At 37.1% G+C, this 19272-nt stretch overlaps 1 protein-coding gene across 2 annotated transcripts in view; it reads left to right on the top strand.

Moving 5' to 3' along the window:
* Cep78 (centrosomal protein 78kDa) overlaps window positions 1-19272 on the top strand; it is a 37623-nt gene that overhangs the window by 8435 nt on the left and 9916 nt on the right. For both annotated transcript variants that reach the window (XM_005408298.2, XM_013506550.1), the window contains exons 5-11: window positions 2950-3124; window positions 6130-6243; window positions 7768-7832; window positions 8642-8753; window positions 12286-12421; window positions 13494-13539; window positions 15401-15529. In XM_005408298.2, coding sequence (XP_005408355.1) covers window positions 2950-3124; window positions 6130-6243; window positions 7768-7832; window positions 8642-8753; window positions 12286-12421; window positions 13494-13539; window positions 15401-15529 — 777 coding nt within the window. The remainder of the gene's footprint in view (window positions 1-2949; window positions 3125-6129; window positions 6244-7767; window positions 7833-8641; window positions 8754-12285; window positions 12422-13493; window positions 13540-15400; window positions 15530-19272) is intronic.

Genomic DNA, 19272 nt, shown 5'->3' with positions numbered 1-19272 from the left:
GAAAGAACTCGTAGGTGGTTCTGTGCAGGCAGGGTGCCCCAGTGCTCTCTTCTCCAGTTCCTGAGAGTCCCGCAAGGCATTTTTCCTATTGTCTCATGCACAGCACGTGGTTTATTTTATTGTTACCAGTCTCTTCAGCATCAGCATATGCACATCTTGCCAAACTGCAAGCTTTTCAGATCTTTCCATTCTGCTTTTGCTTATGATTCTCACAGTAAGTCTGGTTAAAGCATCCAGCAATACCCATGTCACAGCCTGAATCCTATACTGCCTTGAAATTTCCTCTGCCAGATTAACTAGTCCATCACCTTCAGTTTATTCTCACACAAGGTGTCCATGGGTAGACAAAAGGTAGACGAGTTCTCCGCTGGGAGTATGTAGCCCTGTTCCCAGTAGGGTCCTCATTCTATGCGAAGCCTCATGAGCTCAGTCTCTACTGTCCACATTTCTTGCAGCATTCTGCTCTTTTCAGCTCACACCAGAATTGTCTATTAAGTTCGGCTTACAGCATTTGGGGGCTTCTCACAAACCAGTTTCAAAGGCTGTTGAAGTACCTAATCAGGTGCATTCATAGCAACATCCTACTCTCATTACAAGTTTTCCTTGTTAATCAACTTTCTGTCTGTGACAGAATACCTGAGAATAACAGCTTGAAGGAGGCAGAGTTTATTTTGGCTGTCAGTTTCAGTCCGTTGTCTGCTGGCTTTGTTACTTGGGACCAGAGGCAGAGCAGAACGTGTCAGTGGAAGTGGGTAGAGGAGGCTGCTCACTTCGCGGATGGCCAAGAAACGAAGAATGAGAGTGTGGGCCCCAAAGGGCTGGGGACAGAATACGCTTTTCAGAGGTGTGCGCTCAGTAACCCGTTTTCATCAGTCCCCGTCTCCCACAGCCCACTGAACTAAGGACTCCTCAATGGAGTCATCCCTCAGAAGCGTTGAATTAATTAATAGATGATCCTCACCTTCTAAACCCATCAGCTGGCAACCATACCTTCAATACAGTGAGCCTTTGGGGCCAGCTTATGACATGCATTACGAATGATACTTCTATGTGTTTTTATTGAAAATTATTGTGGCGCTAAAACATGCCCTTCCAGTCTTCAGATTACCTAAATGACTCATCCTTTTTAACTTCTGTAATGTATAATCAAATAAAAATCAGTATATTAGCATCTTATAAATAATATTTTAAAATATAATTGCACTGATACTTTAACAACTTGTAGTTTTTCTAATTACTATATTTAGACCTAAATTCACTTAATTTGATCTGCAACCTTTTTTATAGTTTGTGCACATTACAGATAGGCAAACTAGTTTGTGAGCTAAATCTAGCTAATGATCTATTTTTGTAAATAAAGTTTTTTTTGGAACACAGCCAGTTGTTCACATGGTAACTATCGTTACTTCTACCCTAATCCAGGAAACTTGAGTACTTGTGAAAGAAACTTTCTCACCCACAAAGCTGAAAATGTTTGTTTTGGGGCCTTTACAGAGCAAATTCTCTCACTCTTAGGTAGATACTGGTTGAGCGTGTGGATTATGAAGTAAGTGGTGTAGGCTGAAATCCTAGCTCTCCCAGGTAACACCTTATGACTGTGGTCAAATTATTTAACCTCTCTCTACAAAGTATGTATGTAAAAAACATACTCCACCTGTCATTCTGAGGGTTAGATACGCTGCTTTGTCACAGAGAGCCCAGTGCATAGTAGGCACTATGTGCTTGCTGTTATTTCCATTTATTGCTTTTACGTAGTGCTATGTGTTTGCTGTTACTTCATTTTGTTGCTTTTCTTAATACAAAATATGCCTAATAATTTCCCTTTCAGACTGTCACAGGAGATTGGAGTCTTTTGTTGTTTAAGGATCTAGTAATATTTTTTTCTCTTAAAATCAGTGTTTAGGGTTGGAGATGTAACTCAGTGATAGAGCAGATGCCTACTATGCACAAGGCCATGGGTTTAATCTCCAATACTGTAAAAAGAAGAAAGAAAAAAATTTAAAGTCAGTGTTCCATGTTACCAAAACTTTCTGAGTACAGTTTAGAGAAGTGATTACAATATGTCCCTAAGACATACCTGTGGTTAAAAATCAAACCATTAGTGTCCAGAAGTATGTCAGAGAGGTCTGCTTTTTCTAGACTCCTGAAGTTGATGTGCATGTGCTAAAGAAGCACAGAGGATCCTTAAATAGAGTCTGTGTTTATTGGTATGTCATTTAAATATTTGTTGTTTCTACCAGAGAGCAAAATGATAGAATTTAGAGGTTCAGCAGTGATAGAATCAAAGCTAGTAGAGTAGTTCTGTAAGTTGGCAGATAAGGACAATAATTTTTTTTTTTATTATTAAAGAGTAAAAGAAGGATAACATAGTAATAGGGGGGCTTACTGAATTACAGACAAAGCGGTAGGAAATTGTCAGTGGTTGTTGTTTTACATATTGTTATCTACAAAATAGCTTCTCAGGAAAACAAATAGACAAATAATAGTGAGTTACAGACAAAAGTGGTGGGAGATTATCAGTGGTTGTTGTACTGTACTTTGGTTTCTTCAGAGTGGTTTCTAAAGAAAATAGAGCTATACGTGAGTGACCAATTGAATAATCATTGACTTTTCTCATTGGTTGTTGTAGGAAACACATAGTAATAAACATGTATGAAATAGCATAGGAACAATAAAATTCTTAAAAATTACTTGAGTTGTCAGTTTACATAACTAACCCACCACAGATCACCCAGTGGCTGGAGTCACACAACTTATCTGAATTAGGATCTGGATCACTGGATTAAACCTGAATCTTCCGTTTAACATTGTGTGTGTGTGTGTGTGTGTGTGTGTGTGTGTGTGTGTGTGTGTGTGAAGAAAGCACTGACGTAGTCAGCCATGTTTAGTTTCCTTGTAGTTGTCCTGTTCTCTTACTCAGCTGTCTTAATTTCTTGCCACTGACTGAAGTACCAGACGATGAGAAGGCACGAGGAGACCTGGGCCGAGAGCCTTCGTTATAGGAGGCCTGATCTTGACTGCATGGCTGGCCTGAGGCGCATCACACTGAACTGCAACACGCTTGTTGGAGACCTGGGTGCACGCGCTTTTGCAGATTCTCTTAATGAGGATTTATGGCTTAGAGGTAAGTTAAATGAACTCCTAAAGCTGAAAATAGTGAAGTTTAGAATATCAAGTATGTTTAGCTCTTGGCACTGTGACATTGTAATGAGAATATTTTTTTAAGCCTTTTTCCCTAACTTTTATTACAGTTTTAAAGTTTTATGAAAATTACATATATCCTTCATAGAAAAAACAAAGAAGACAATATTAAAATTAAAATTAAAAAAGAAGACAATATTACCTATAATCAAAATACCCAGATAACTTTTTTTTTTTTTTTTTTTTAAAGGGTCTTGCTATGCAGTTCAGGCTGGTCTTGAACTCACTTTGTAACCCAGGCTGGCCTCAAACTCGCAATGATCCTCCTGCCTCAGCCTCCCAAATGCTGGGATTACAGGCGTGCACCACCACATCTGGCTCTGATAATTTGTATTTTGGACCACATATTTTAAATCTTTTTTTTGTAGGTACATTTGTACCCATAAAAATTTCAAAAATTAATTATTTTGTATTTACTGTTTGTAATCTACTTTTTTTGCTTGCTGATATATGCTGTGTAGTACACCATTACATTGATGCATAGTAGTTTAATTCTTTGCTGTTTGATACTTAGACAGTCGGTTCTTTCCCCCTATTGTAAATGACTTTACAGTAAAGTCAGCAACTTATGTGTACATCTTTTTGTACTTAGGAGGATACTTATATAGGATAAATTACTAAAAATCAAATGGTGGTGGCATATGCCTGCCGTTCTAGTTACTTGTGTGGCTGAGGCAGAAGGATCACAAGTTCAGGGGTAGACTGGGCTACTTAATGAGACTGTGTCTCAAAATAAAAAAAGAGAGGGCTGAGGATATAGCTCAGTGGTGGAATGCTTGTCTAGCATGAATGAGGCCCTGGTTCCATCCTTAGTACCGTAAAATCTTTAAACTTATCCCCCATTCAAACTGGTTTGCTCTGCAAATCATGTAACTTTGTTCATAGAATATATCATGAGCGTGTTAACAAATCAATAAACTTAAGTCTACTATGTCATTTTCAGTGACTTCAGTGTTCTATTATTTTATTAAACCTTAGTATACTTATTCATTCCTTTAGATCTATAAGCTATTTCCAACTTTTTACAGTTACAAACAGTATTTTGTTACACATCCCTGTTTATAGTTTTGATTATTTCCATTGAATACATTCTTAGAAGGTAAGTTGCTGAATTAAAAGAGTGTGCATATTTTAGGGCTAAGGATTAGCTAGTGGTAAACCACTTGACTAGCATGTGCAAGCCCGTGGGTTTGAAAAAAGAAAAAGTAGGAATATTTAGAGCCTTTTGTTATATGATTTTGGCATAATGTGATAGAACAATCACATTTTATTGCTGCAGATTGTCATTTAATGAGAATTATTGGCTGTTTTATTATTTGGCTAGTTGAATAATTACTGTTTCTGTGTGTCACAAGGTGTCTTAGTGAGTTTGGGCTGTTAAAGAATAGTACTATACATTGGGTGCTTAAACAACAGACATTTATTTCTCCAAGATGAAGACACTGGCAAATCCATTATTTGGTGCAGATACTCTTCCTGGTTTATACAAGGCTGTCTTCTTGTTTTGTCTAATATGACCAAGAAAGGCGCACATACACACACACACACACACACACACACACACACACGCACACACACACTGGGGACTAGGGTTTCAGCATACGAATTGTTAGCCAACACAAAAACATGCATTCCACATTATGGGGTTATGAAAGATTTCTTTTACATTGGTGTAATAGTATATACAGTGCTTTACTGAAAGGCTGGTGTTTTCTTCTGATCAAAGCATCTTTATACCTATGCTTTTATAATGATTCTTTTGGGTTAAAATGAGTACTTGTTCAACCTTAGTATTCATGAGCATTATTCTTTACCTTTTAGTGAGAGAGTTGTAGATCATTACTCTTTGGCTAGGTCATACTTCTTTTTTTTTTTTTTTTTGTCTTTTTGAGACAGGGTCTCCCCACTCAGTTCAGGCTGACCTTGAGCTCACTTTGTAGCCTAGGCTGGCCTCAAACTCTAAATGATCCTCCTGCCTCAGCCTCCCAAGTGCTGGGATTACAGGTGAGTGCCACATGCCTGGCACACACTTTTTCTTTTGGTTGGCTGGTTTTTGTGAATCTAGGGAGATCAGATCTGGGGGCATTCCACCACAGAGCTGCATCACCAGCTCTTCTTAATTTATTTTTATTTTTGAGACTGAGTATTACAAAGTTACCCAGGCCGCCCTAGAACTTGCAGACCTCCTGCCTCAGCCTCAAGTGGCTGGGATCACAGGCATGGTCCAGCACACCCAGCTTTCATTAATAAATTCTTTGGATTATTTGTGTCACCTTAAATTTTTTTGTCATTTTTATTTTGAAACTAATATTTCTTGCATTCCTTTTGCCTTTTTTTGTTTTGTTTTGTTTTGTTTTCTTCCTTTTGCCTTTTTAAATACATTTTTGAGACTTGAGTTCAAAACCATGCTCAAAGAATATGTTACAATTGGGGCTGGGGATTTAGCTTAGCGGTATAGCACCTGCCTGGCAAGCGCAAGGTTTTGAGTTCGATTTCGGGTACTGGAAAAAAACAAAACAACAACAGCAACAAAAAAAAACATGTTACAATTTCTGAGCTCCATCTAGTATTTGCCTGTGGCTTTTATGCTGTCACTAGCATCTTTACTAATTGTGAACTGATAGTCATTCTTGATTTTTTTTCTCATAGATTGTATAGTTACTTTTCAACTCTGATTGTAAAATATATTAGGTCATTTATTGGTACTAAAGGGAAGATAATCATAGCACATCCAAGATGTAGGACGTGGGGGCTTTTTTCCTCCCAGAGTATGTGTTTGTATATGGTATTCTGCTTTTTTTCAACGTTCAAGATTAAAAATCTATCATGACTAGTCTTGTTCAAGAATCTCCCAGGCATAAATGAGAGCTGTCTGTATTGTTAAATCTGTGTAGAGTTAGCAAGTGACTCATTGTCTTTCATCAAAAGCACTTGACCTGCAACAGTGCGGCCTCACCAATGACGGAGCCCAGGCTTTACTAGAGGCCCTGGATACCAACAGAACTCTGGTGGTTCTGGATATAAGGAAAAACCCGCTCATTGGTATGTCACCACTTGTTTTTTACTGGTTAACGCATAGCAGAATGAAAACAATTTGTTCGAGTATTGACAATTTTCTAATCCTTATATATTTACTTTCCTTATATTTTATTTCTTTACCCTTATATATTACTTTCCTTATATATTTACTTTCTCATCTTGTAGTTCTTTATGTTTTTAGCAGATAACTTTTACTGATTAAAATAAGTCATACTTGTCATTTTTCTTGGCTGCCACTCTGAGTAGAGGTGAATTCTGATAACATGTTTCAACTAAGAAAGAGCATTGTTTCCTTTTTTGTGGAACCTCTGAATTTTTGGAAATGCATTTTATTCACTTGCTACGTTGACAAATTGTAAATACTACTGTGTGCCAAGTACTGGTTTTTAGGCACCTATGCAGGTAGCAGTAAACCAGCTAGACAAAAGTCTTGCCATCATGAAGCTTACAGTCTGCTGAGGAAATTCAAATACAGATGAGTAAATACATAAGTAATGTAACTCGAAACAGTGAAAAGTGCAAAAATACCTTAGGGTAAGATAGATGGGGCAGGTGAGACTATATTAGATACTATTGTTAGGGCACATTTTCACTGGAGAAGTGACATTGCTTCAGAGACCTGAGTGAGGAGAGGAGCAAATCCTGAAAGTTCTGGGGAAAGTACATTCCAGGACGAGGCAGCAGTGAGCATGTAGGCACATGCCTGTGGCAGGGCAGGTGGAGCATTTAAGGGAAAGCAAGGAGCCCAGCACAGTTGGCACCGAGGGAAGGAGAACCCAGTAAATTACAAGGTGCAGCAGCTAGCCAGGGGTCTGATACTGTAAGATTTTGAAGGCCAGCCTAGGGAATTGCACTGTGCGGTGTGAGCTGGAGAAAGGCCTGGTCTGAGTGCTGTTTCTATCAGATGACCCTAGAGTGGAGAATGGGCCTCTAGGCAGGTAAGTAGGGAAATCGAGACACCAGACAGGAGCCCGTCCTAGTGAGCCAAGCAACTGGTGCTGTGGCTAAGCTGAAGATGCTGAAAAGTGGTTAAAATAAGGTGTAACCAAGAAGCCTTTCCAGTCAATCAGGTATGGGGTATGAAGGAAATAGTAATTCTAAAAATGTCCTGGATGAGTATGTGCATAACTAGGCTGTACCATTTACTGAGAAAAGGTGGCTGGGACAGGAGCAGTTTAGGGGATTTATCATGACCTTTGACTGTGTTAGTTGCCTTTTGGGTGTCTGGAAGTGTCAGGCTCTTCCTTTTCTAGCTGAAGATGTCCAAAGCCACTTTAAATTCGATCTTTACTGCTGCCAGAGTAGTAGCTACTAGGGCCAATATACAAGGTCTCAAACTTTCATCCTGTTTTTGAGGAAAGAAGTTAGAAGTTAGAATACTCACCAGGAGAAATAAATGTATAATGGAATAATGTGGGCTTAATTTTAATTTTATGGAAAAAGTCATTAGCTGGCTTTTGTTTTTAAATGGGTATAGCCACTCACTGGAATACAGTTACTATAATTTCAACTTTTATTTTACTTTAGATCATCCTATGATGAAAGCAGTTATCAAAAAAGTTCTCCAGAATGGAAGGAGTGCTAAGTCAGAGGTATAACATGTTTTCGTTCTCTAGAAAGAATTTCTTTCTTTCTACTGAGTATAATTGACAAATAAAATCATGTACAGCATGATGTACATGTACATGTACACCACCTAATTAATATATCCACCTCACATGCTTACAGCAATTCTTAATTTCCTGTGCTTAGACATATTTTGTAATAGTACAAGTCAGAAAATACTCTTAAACTAAACAAATGTGCTTAGCATCTCACTCCAAGAGACAGATTGAAGACAGTTGATTTTAGATGATTTTTATTGTTATTGTTGCTGCTACAGGGTCTCACTATGCAGTTCAGGCTGACATGGAACTCACTATGTAGCCCTCGAATTCACAGTGACACTCCTGCCTCAGCCTCCTGAGTGGTGGAATTAAACGTGCGCTACCACGCCCGGCCTAGATAATTTCTTGATATCTCTATGCATTAATGCACTTTTGAAAAAAGAAAATTGACAATGCCATATTTGCTGCTTTGAATTACTTTATAGAGTGTACTATACCCTGTTCACCTCAATAAATTTATGTCAACCTCATGAGATCTGTTAATGATACAATAAATTTTATTAGAATTTATCCTTATTGTTTTCTTTTCTGTTTTTAATAAAATTGTTGAGGCATTTTTCTGCCATCTTGAATTTTCAGTCAAATCAGGTTGCTTTTCTACTTTTGAAAGTGTTGTTTGATTTTTTTTTTTTTTAAATTGGGGTCTCAGAAAAGCCAGTTGCAAAGCTTTTATAATATCTTGATATTTCCAGTTAAGTTTAAACTCTCACATATTACTTGTATCTTGCTTCTAGTACCAGTGGATAACTTCTCCATCTTTGAAGGAGTCATCTAAAACTGCTAAACAGAAAAAGAGAACTATAATTCTAGGAAGCAGTCGAAAAGGAAAAGCTACTATTAGAATTGGTAACTCTCTCTCACTTGACTTTTTAATGCTACTGAAATGTATCCCTGTCATGGATTCCAGCATGTTAAAATGTTTTCTCATTGGCACTAACAACCAGTATTGACTGCATGCATATTGTAAGATATAATTGTTCTGATACAGCTTATGAGAATTTAAGGAGTGTAGAAATAGTAAATAAATCATTGGGGAATGAATTCTGATATTTGCATTTTTAAAATTAACCATCTTTTCACAAAATGCTCATCATTTTAAATGTTTCCTGGTTGATGATTACTTCTCGTGCTTTTGCCGTTGCAGTTTGGGGTGCCTTTGGTCATAGTTTCAGCTAAGTTTTTGACCCATTCCCCCCCTCCCTGGTGGGGGGGGGGGACACAGGACCTCAGGCATGCGAGGCAAGTGCTCTACCACTGAGCCACACCCATAGCCTGATGAGTTTTCTTACATGAAGAGCAGTCCTTTCCTGAAGTTACAGGAAACAAAATTTCTTTCCCATTGTTTCTTTTTTCTTCCTTGCAAATTCTTACCCAGAGTTATTGGATAAGATAATACCTTGCTCTCTCAATGATGGAAAAATCCTTAAATTACATGTAGTTCTTATAAAACAATGCTGCAGACAAGTTTATTGACCCTACATGGGGCATTTTGGAGAGACATTTTCTAAATATTCGTTATAACACATACTTAATCTTCCAAATAATAGTTAATCCAGAGTTTAAAAACGGGTAATTTTGTGACCAAGAATACTGGGGGGAAAGTTTTTTTTTATAAAATTCTTTAAAAACTAGTAATATAAATTTCAAATTCTCTATGTTTGGTGTAATTTAGTTATACTAATTTTTATGTTGTTTCTAAAGAGTCTTTACTCAGTAAGACATATTATGTTTATCACAAATAACCTCTTTTGGGATAAAAATGGATGACAGTAGAATAATCCAAATGTAATATGAGAATGATGTTTTCTTGTAACAACTTTGAATTTTGAAAGAGTGAAGTCATAAAGACTAGAAGACACAAAATAATTTTTTTAATTTTTACACTCTGCCAGCTTTCCAGAGAAAGGTTATGAGTTTTGTTATATGGCAGCTGCATCAGGGTCACTGAGCAGTTAATGACGGCCCTTTATTTGGGTGCCGCCTGCATTGAAACAAGTTACCTGACTTAATAGCACCAACCTGCACACTTAAAATGGTCAACAGAGAAACTTTTATGTTGTGTGTATTTTGTCACAACTTCAGAAAAATACATTGTTGCATGATTTTTTTTAGGTTTTATAAAGGTATTAATGTAACGTTGGAAGTAAACATAGAAGCCACCTTCAGTTCCACTTCCCTGTCAGAAAAAAATCCAATTTTTCTTTCTTTTCACATAGTCTAAAAATAGCAGTCGCACATAACTTAAATATAATTCTCTTTTTTTACTTCATATTGCGTAGGTATGTTTTTTAATGTATTCACATGGGTTCTTTGGTTGATGGGTCAATATTTTGAACTAGGGAAAAATTGGGAAAAAAACTAAATATTAAATTATTTTTTAACTCTTTGCAAAAACTTCTTCATAAATATACTTCTTTTTAATTAAAAGGTATGTGCTTTTGGTTCACTAGTAACTGACTTATTTGTAGTAAATAACTGTCAAGTTATTAAGTAGTAATTGGGTACTGATTAAATTGAGGAAAGTATAGGCTATGGCTACCAATTTTTATTTCAGAACAGTGATATTTTACTAATTGAGCACATAATATACGCATATTGAAATTTGTGGTATCACTCTTACTAAAGTTCGTATCGTGTTAGGCTTCTTTAAAGGCATTTCATTTCAGTTGCTGTTTTGATATGATTTTAGAAATAGGAAAAATGTATCTATTTAAAACATTAGAAATTCTGTAATTTTAGTAGCTGGTGTGTAGAGAAAATGGAAATGCAATTGAAGTTTGCAAGCTCACGGATCAATTTTAAGAATAATTTTTAAGAATAATGATTTTAAAAAAAATTTTAACATTGACAGTTTTAATTTTAAGAGTAATAAAAATATTTCTTGGACTTTTTTATTTTTGGATTTGCATCAGTTATTTGGAGACATAGAGGTAAGCCAAATCAGTATGTTGGCTGTATAGTTAAGAGTTCAGTGAGAACAGGCTTTGGATATTTTATGTGAGTTATGTCATGTTCATATTGTAGTTATGTATGCAGGAGGAAGATAACTTTCATTAGATTTGTTTTCATCTCTTAATAAGCTTAATTCTTTTCTTTCAATTAAAAGTGTTTGCATTATTTTGAACATATATACACACAAATATTCTTTGTCTGATCATTGTTAAATTAAAAAACAAAAGTGGACTAGCACAAGATAAACGGAGGTTTTGTATATTTTAAGAGACATGTAAATAGATCCAGAGAAATAGCGTAGGAACGTGTATTTATTGTCACCACATTACACTTTATTTTAGATACCATCCTAACTGTGTTGTAAAATAAATTGGAAGGATAAACATGACCACTTAATTAAACCTATATTCTTTGTTTTCGGTAATATTAAAGACAGATACTGAGATGTGAGTTTGAATATATGGTTTGAAAATATTTCATCTAAAGATACTTGACTCTTTAGTGTTAAAAAACATAGGGTTTCTCTCATAAATCTCTTCTGTCATAAACCTATCCAGTAGGTTTTACTTATATCTTTTTGCATTTTCCTGTAAAGTCAAATGAGCATCTAAGGTCGACAGGCTTAGAGGATAACATTGTCTTACCTACAACCTAGCCACTTTCAGTATTTTAATAGTTTTTTCGTAATAAAGTTACTGTTCAGTTGAGAGTTTTATCTTATTCAGAAGGTCTGTTAACAGGTGTATTTATATTGATCTGTCTTAGAGATTCAGAAATGCCAAAGATGTTCTGAGATTCAGTGAACTGAATATTTCTGTGCATGATACATAAACTTTCCTTCATTGAAATATGTTTTTATTTTTGCATGTTCTGCACATGTGATACATTCAATTTACATTTTAGTTAATAACTTGTTACTGTAGAAACTTAACCCTTTTAAAACATTGCTGATGCCTTTAATCCCAGCACTTGGGAGGCTGAGGCAGGAGGATCGTTTCAAGTTCAAGGACAGCCTGGTCTAGAAAGTGAGTTCAAGACTAGCTTGACTGCATAGTGAGATCCTGTCTCAAAAAAAGACCAGTAAATAAATAAGTAAAATTTTAAAATAAAATAAAACATTGCTGAATCAGGTGTGGTGGCGCATGCCTGTAATCCCAGCACCCGGGAGGCTGAGGGGACAATCATTACAAGTTTAAGACCAGCCTGGGCTACAAAGTGAGCACAAGGCCAGCCTGAACTGCATAGCGAGATCCTGTCTCGATAAGACCCCCCCCCCAAAAAAAATTGCTGACTTGTTTACAAATGGATCCTGTTTTAGTGGCCTAATTTCATTGTCATTTGTATTTTTTTAAGAGTGTGCACATGATAATCTGTAATCCTTTAGTGTACCTTGATTTTTTTGTTCTTAACACTTTCTCCAACATAGGATTGGCCACCAAGAAACCTGCAAGTAGCAGAAGAAAACACACCCTGGGTAAAGAAGGCTATGCTCCTGAACCTCTCCCTCCTGGAGTGTCTGGTTTCTTGCCCTGGCGTACTGCAGAACGCGCTAAGAGAAGCAGGTAAGGTATTTTCATTTCCTTTTAGTCATCTACAGTTCTTTATTTTAGAGCTTAAATTCTACAGAAGTTCTCTGGTTGTTTCTATAAGACAGAAAAGACTCAAAGCTTGTGCCTAAAGAATCCTTTCAGGGAAGAAAAACAATGAGAAATAATAATTAGGAGGTTGAAGTGACTTCGTTAGGGTCACAGAAGTTGTTACTCTGGAAGTTAATAGGGGACTTGAAATCATTTGCAGTAGTGCAGGTGAACACAGATTGAGTGAAAGGTGTGTAGTTGAGCTGACCCTACAAGATGGAAGTAGAAATTTGCATATGCGGGGATGAGGACAAGGACATTATATGGATGTGGGAAATAGCTCGGTGTGAGATGGGTAAGAAGTATAAATTAAACTTATTAAGTCAGCTTGCCTAATTCTCATTTTAATAAATCTTAGTCTTACAAGGTAAGTTTTACCAAGTTTTTGTTTTAATTATTATCCTATAATATTTGGCTTGTTAAGTTAACTAGATTACTGTAGATTTTTTAATGACTGATTTGGGGTTATTCAAGAAGTTGAGGGTTAACAGTTTCTTAAGAACACAGAATTAATTTTAAATAGGATGGGAGGTAGGTACTGTTTAAAATATCTGTTAAATTGCTATGCATAATTTGCATTAGGCAACTTACTTATTTTTCGCAAATAATAATATGTAAATTATTATTATGTAACCTGATGCTGAGGCCCCAGTTTTACAATTTTATGATTCCGTATGTTTTCCTTAGGACACATTAATCTGTGATCTATCATAATCACAGGAGTTGTAAGTTAGAGAAAGATTAATATATCTAGCTAAAGAAGTTAGACTGGAAATCTCAGTTATGCTACACGTAGGAGCTGCATGTGTCTGAAAGAGTTGTCACAAAACCATTCTGCTAAAGTTCATTTAATTTTTGCCATAACAGCCTTCTGGATTCTTATGTTGAGATTACTTCTTTACACAGTTCTATATGGATAGTATACATAACACTGATAAGTGTTAATTGGTGATCTGTTTACATTGAAATATGACTTAACTTGTTGATATCTTTTTAGGGGTTTTCCATTAATCAAAACTCGAGATATACCTAATCAGCTGCAGGTATGTATTTATCATACTCATAACATGTAGAAGGTTGGAACAGAAAAGATGGAGAGCCATTTTCTATTCTATTTATTTATCTATCTATCTATCTATGTATAGTTTTTTGAGACAAGGTCTTGCTGTGCATTTCAGGCTGGCCTTGAACTCACTAGGTAGCCCAGGATGGCCTCAGCTTATAGTTATTCTTTTGTCTCAGCCTCCCAAATGCTGGAATTACAGAAGTGCTCCACTGTACCTGGCATTCTATGCTTTTTAAGCTAGTTAGAGCCTTACAAAAAACATTTCCCCCCCGCAGTAACCCCATCTAGAACTATGCAGGTTGCTGTCCCAATGCTAGGGTGTAGATGTGTGGATATGGCCATACTGGAGGCCTCATGGTTTCACCTATACACAAGGAAACATTCTCCAGGCCACACATCAGCTGTTGCCCAGGAAAATGAATTTGACACCATTTCTGAACTGACACATAGAGCTGCATCATACTCGGGAACATCCTTAAATTTTCAGCAGTGATGTTTTTGGGATTCATATGCATGTGTAAATTCCAGATTCTAGAACCAGAACAAAGCAGCAAATGGTGGAGCCTCTGTTTTCCTATTTTCTCAGCCTTTCTTCTCCCTCCCAGGATACACACTCCCTGTCCTCTGCCCCAAGGCTTGGAGCAAGCTCATCCTGGAAGTGTCTGGTCTCTACAGCTGTCCTGGGAGGCTCGGGTCCCGTGTACAGACAGCACTGCCAGGACTGAGTGAGGAGCTCACTGCTGTCTCTGCTGCTCCGCCATGCCCACACTGCAGGGCTTTCTGTGTGTGGTAGAAATCACACCAGTGACATATTCTCTACTCTTCACAGTTACAGTGACCCAGTACATTTTGTTTTAATCTGTGGATTTGTTTTTTATGAGATTGTCACCGGGCCAGTTTTTAAATGATGAGAAACCTCATACTGAACAACAGGGAAACTTAACAAAATTATATTGTTAACACTGCAGTTTTGGCTTATAGACGAGAATAAGATAAAATTTTTTTTTTTTTAAGATAAAATTGTTGATATGTCAGTATTAGTTGTGTGTGCATACAGGATTTATTAAAACACCAATCTAGCCAGGCATAATCCCAGCACTTGGGAGGCTGACACAGGAGGATTGCTGCGAGTTTAACACCAGCTACAAAGGGAATTCAAGGCCAGCCTGAACTGCATAGTGAAACCCTGTCTCACTAGACATAATCATAATAATAAATGTTAATAGAGAAGCACATGTGTTAATATCACATTTTTTTAAAAAATACCATTCTAGTTCAGTTTACTTTTTTTTTCCCCCTGTGGTACTGGAAATCCCTTTTTAAAAAATTTTTACATGAACCTTTCTTAAGTCACTAAATTGGCCCAGGCTGGGCTCAGACTAGCCATCCTCCTTGAGCTTTGCTTAGTGCTGAGATTACGAGTATGCACCATCATACCTGGTTTATTCTTATAGTTTTTTATCAGTTCCTACCAATAGATTTTCCTCATAAAAATTATATTTCCAGACCTTTTGTGTTCGATAGTGAAGAATAAATTTCTCTTATACATTATAAAATTTACTTGAAAAAAATGTTTATCCTTGCTCCTCACTTGATTTATGTGAAATAAATTTAATAAACTAATGGACTGCTCCAAATACTAACCATAACTGTATATGCCAGAAATCTGTATAGTAACAAAGCAAGAATAAGTGGTGTTTTGCTGTTGTTTTAGGCTAAGCATTAGTAAAAGACACATATAATCACTTGTTATTTCAGAAAGAGCACTTTGATTAGATGCCCTTCAGTATTTGAAACTTGGTTTATATTACTGCTTACATGATCCTGTCTTTTTTTAGTCATCAGATTTTCCTGTCACTGTGACAGTAGAGAGTCCTTCATCCTCAGAATTTGAAGAGATAGATGACTCTTCAGAAAGTGTTCATGAAATGCCAGAGAAAACCAGTGTAAAACATGAAGCATTACAGGTACAAAACTGTTGCTTTCAAGACATAGGGAGGATTATTTCAAACCACAGTTGGTACTTGGTGGATGTATCATTGTGTGAGGACCCTGGTGGCTTATGTGGGGATTCTGACTGCCCCCTCCTAATTCCTGTCCCTTTGCTGTCTTAAAACAAGATGAGAGAAAGATGTGTGAACTCTATGAAATAGAAATCAAAACGTCACCAATAAGATGGTTTTCTTTCCTTAGAGTCATAGAATATTAGAAGAACCTTAATGATCATGAAACAAACTGAAGGAAATTACTCTGTGATGTACTCAACTAATTCACTTTTCTTATTTATAGACTAGGAAATCGATGGTTCTAGCAACCTTTCTTATTATAGAAGAGGAAAATAACTTTGTTTTTGATAAAAGTAAAGTTGAAAAAAAGGTTTTCATGTTGGTATTCTCTTTCCAAAAAATAAAAATAAACTTGAGATGCTACACTATTTTACTTAATAAACTTATGGACAGAGAAGAAAAAAATATTTTTATAACAAATTTCTAACCTTAAAAATGCAGGTTTTATTTTATTTTATCTTTAACATAGAGCTGATAACTTGTAATAAAGAAAACACCATTCTGGGAGGTCTTGTCTTTTTTGTGAATTTTACAGAGACCACAGCCTGTAGGCGTATTCCCACAGGTTGCATATCCCTTATGCAAAATGCTTGGGACCAGAAGTCTTTCCAGATTTTTTCCAATTTTAAACACATGTATGTAAATATTTAATTGTATACTTGCATATATACATACATACACACATGTATTAATGTGACATCTTACGGATGAGGTGTAAGTCAGACATGAAATGGACTTCTGTCCTATACAGACCTTAAACAGCCTGAGGGCAGTCTGTGCCGCATTTCAGGGGTTCCCCTGCGCTGACTGCCACCTCCTGCTGTGTCATCATGTTGGCACCAGAAAGTTTCAGACTTTGGAGCATTTTCGATTTCAGATTTTACATTAGGGATGTTTGACCTGTATTGGAAATGTCAGAGGTAATGGGGAAAAAAACAAAAAGAAAATTTCTCTTTCTAAGAGTAAACAGGCTGGACATGGTGGCACATGCCTGCAATCCCAGCACTCGAGAGGCTGAGGTAGGAGGATCATTGTGAGTTAGAGACCAGCCTGGGCTACAGAGTGAGCTCAAGGCTAGCCTGAACTGCATAGTGAGACCCTGTCTCAAAATGACCAAAAAAAAAAAAAAAAAGTAAACAGGCTTCCAGTTGAAAAGAGCTGGGCTGTGCATGTGTTGAACAAGGTGAATGAAAATGGACTCACGTAACTAGGTGTCTTCATTGTAAAATTTCAAGATATTAAGGCTTAAGATAAATCTCAGCAAGAAAATACTGTTCAGTTTTCTAAGAAGGAATAAAAATCACGCTATGTCATACTTCTTGTCCACTCCTGTGGATCTAAGAAGGCATTGAAAAGGTAATTCACAAGCTTTAGAGGCAAATCATTTCACATGTGGAGTTTCGTGTGGAACAAAACTGTCAGTCCTAAGTAGAGGCTGAATAGTATATACTTCCACATTAACAAACTTGAAAGTTTACTTCCTATGCTACGCCTTTTCTTATCTGAAGATACAGTCCAGCAAAAGTGAGAGAATAAACCGGTGAGGATGATTACAGGGTATCCAGGGGTCAGCCCGTCTAGATTTGAGAAGTTCCCACTGATGGTGTGATGGAGGGCTTTCATAAACCTTGAAGCATATTAGTAGGTATTAGGGACTGTCAGAAAAGAAGGGGGAAGGTTGGGAGGGAGGGAGAGAGGAAGGGAACCCAATTCCAGAGAGGAGGAAAGCTCTTTTGCCATAAATGTAAAGCAATCTAAACTGGGAGATTTTTTTAAGCTGCTGATGGTATGTGATGGAGAAGAATTCACTTGAACTTGGCACTAGGAATGTCCCCTTTTCAATAGCACAATGATGAGTGACCATCAGTCTAAACTGTATGAACCAGAACACCTTTTAATAGTGTAAGGAGGTGCTGTGGTGCTAACATGAGGCCAAGGAGTTGTAAACTAACAGATGGGACAAGTTGGGGTATGTGGTTGGCCTACATCCTGCAAAAACTATAGAAAGAGGCATGATCTATACATACAGAAACATCACTGCTATATTTATTTAATCACAATAATGGAAATAATGTCTTAGTTGACAAATCTTATTGCTAACCTGCATACAACATAATCATTAACTTGTTTGGACTTTATATTTGACACTGTTACTTTTTTGCCTGATTCTTAGAGTAACTTTATGCAGTAGGTGCTAATATTTCTAGTTTTTATACCTACTTTTCAGAAAAGGAAGCTAAGGTAGAAAAGGAGCTTGCCCAAACCATACCTAATTTAGTTAGATCAAGGATTTGAACTCAAGCTGTCATAGTCTTTTACACAGTTTTATATTGTCGGGCCAGGGATATAGCTCAGTGGCATAAGTATCTGCCTGGCAAGTGCAAGGTCCTGAGTTCGATTCCCAGTACCAAAAAAAAAAATATTGTCTCTCACAAAGCAAGAGAACTGGCCAGGTGTGGTGGTACATGTAAGCATGGGAAGGCTGAGGCAGGAGGATCACAAGTTCAAGCCCAGGTTGGACAACTTAGCAAGACCCTGTCTCAAAAAAGGGCTGAGGCTGTATGTAGCTCAGTGCAAGGTCTTGGATTTAATCCCCAGGACAGGAAAGCAAAACAAAAACAAACAACCAGAAAACTTGACTCTGCTCGCAGATCACAATGCCTTTTTTGTTGTTGCTGAGATAATGAGATATAGGCAGGACTGGCCCTGAACTTTCCATCCTGCCCAGGCTCCCAATTGCTGGGATTACAGGTGTGAACGGCCATCCCCCACCATGTGCATACAATTTTGGCAGTATAAAAGGTAAATTAGGAGCAGGTTATGGTGGTGTGTGCTGTAATCCTTGCTACTTGGGAGGCTGTGGCAGGAGAATCACAAGTTGAAGTCAGTCTTGGCTACTTAGCAAGACCTGCCACAAAAAAGAAAATACAAAATATAGCTCACTCAGTGGTAAAGTGCTTGTCTAGCATATTCCAGATCCTGGGTTCAGTCACCAGTGCCACAAATACACACACGCACACACAGAGTTTGTAGTAGATCTCACAAACAAAAAAGAAATCCATGTCGCCAGTAAACATAGAAAAGTACTAGGTGTGTGGGTAATTAGAGAAAAATTAATGAAAATAAATGAGAAATGCCACTGTACTAATCAGATTAGCAAAAAAATAAAGTCTGTTGGCTGGTGTGTGATACTAATCTCACATCATGTTTATATTCAGTGTAAGTCAGCACAACTACTTTGGAAAGGCTTTAACATTGTCTGCCAACTAAAGATGTATACCTACCCAGTGATCCATGGCATTACCCCAAGACAGATGCACTGGGAAAACTGTTCAGCAAGATGGAGAGATGGATATAGATAAAGATACAGATTATTTGTAACGGCCCAACCTGAAAGCCACTCAGATGCCCATTAAACTGACTGTGTAGAGCGAGGAAACAAAGTTAAATAAAAAGCAGTGAAACTGAATGAATTAGAGTTAGCAGCATTTAAAAATGAATGAACTTAGTACAAGAGGATACAAAAGACTGCATTTATTATCATTCCCTTTACATAAAATTAGACAAAACCAAACTTGTTAGGAATGCATGCAGATAAAGGAAAAGATCATCAAGAAAGTGAAGATGGGGGCTGGGGATTTAGC

This window comes from Chinchilla lanigera, unplaced genomic scaffold (genome assembly GCF_000276665.1).
Source record: "Chinchilla lanigera isolate Chin_1 unplaced genomic scaffold, ChiLan1.0 scaffold00111, whole genome shotgun sequence".
Classification (NCBI taxonomy): Eukaryota; Metazoa; Chordata; class Mammalia; order Rodentia; family Chinchillidae; genus Chinchilla; species Chinchilla lanigera.
The sequence above is the reverse complement of the archived record's forward strand: the minus strand, read 5'-3'. Positions and strand labels throughout refer to the sequence as shown.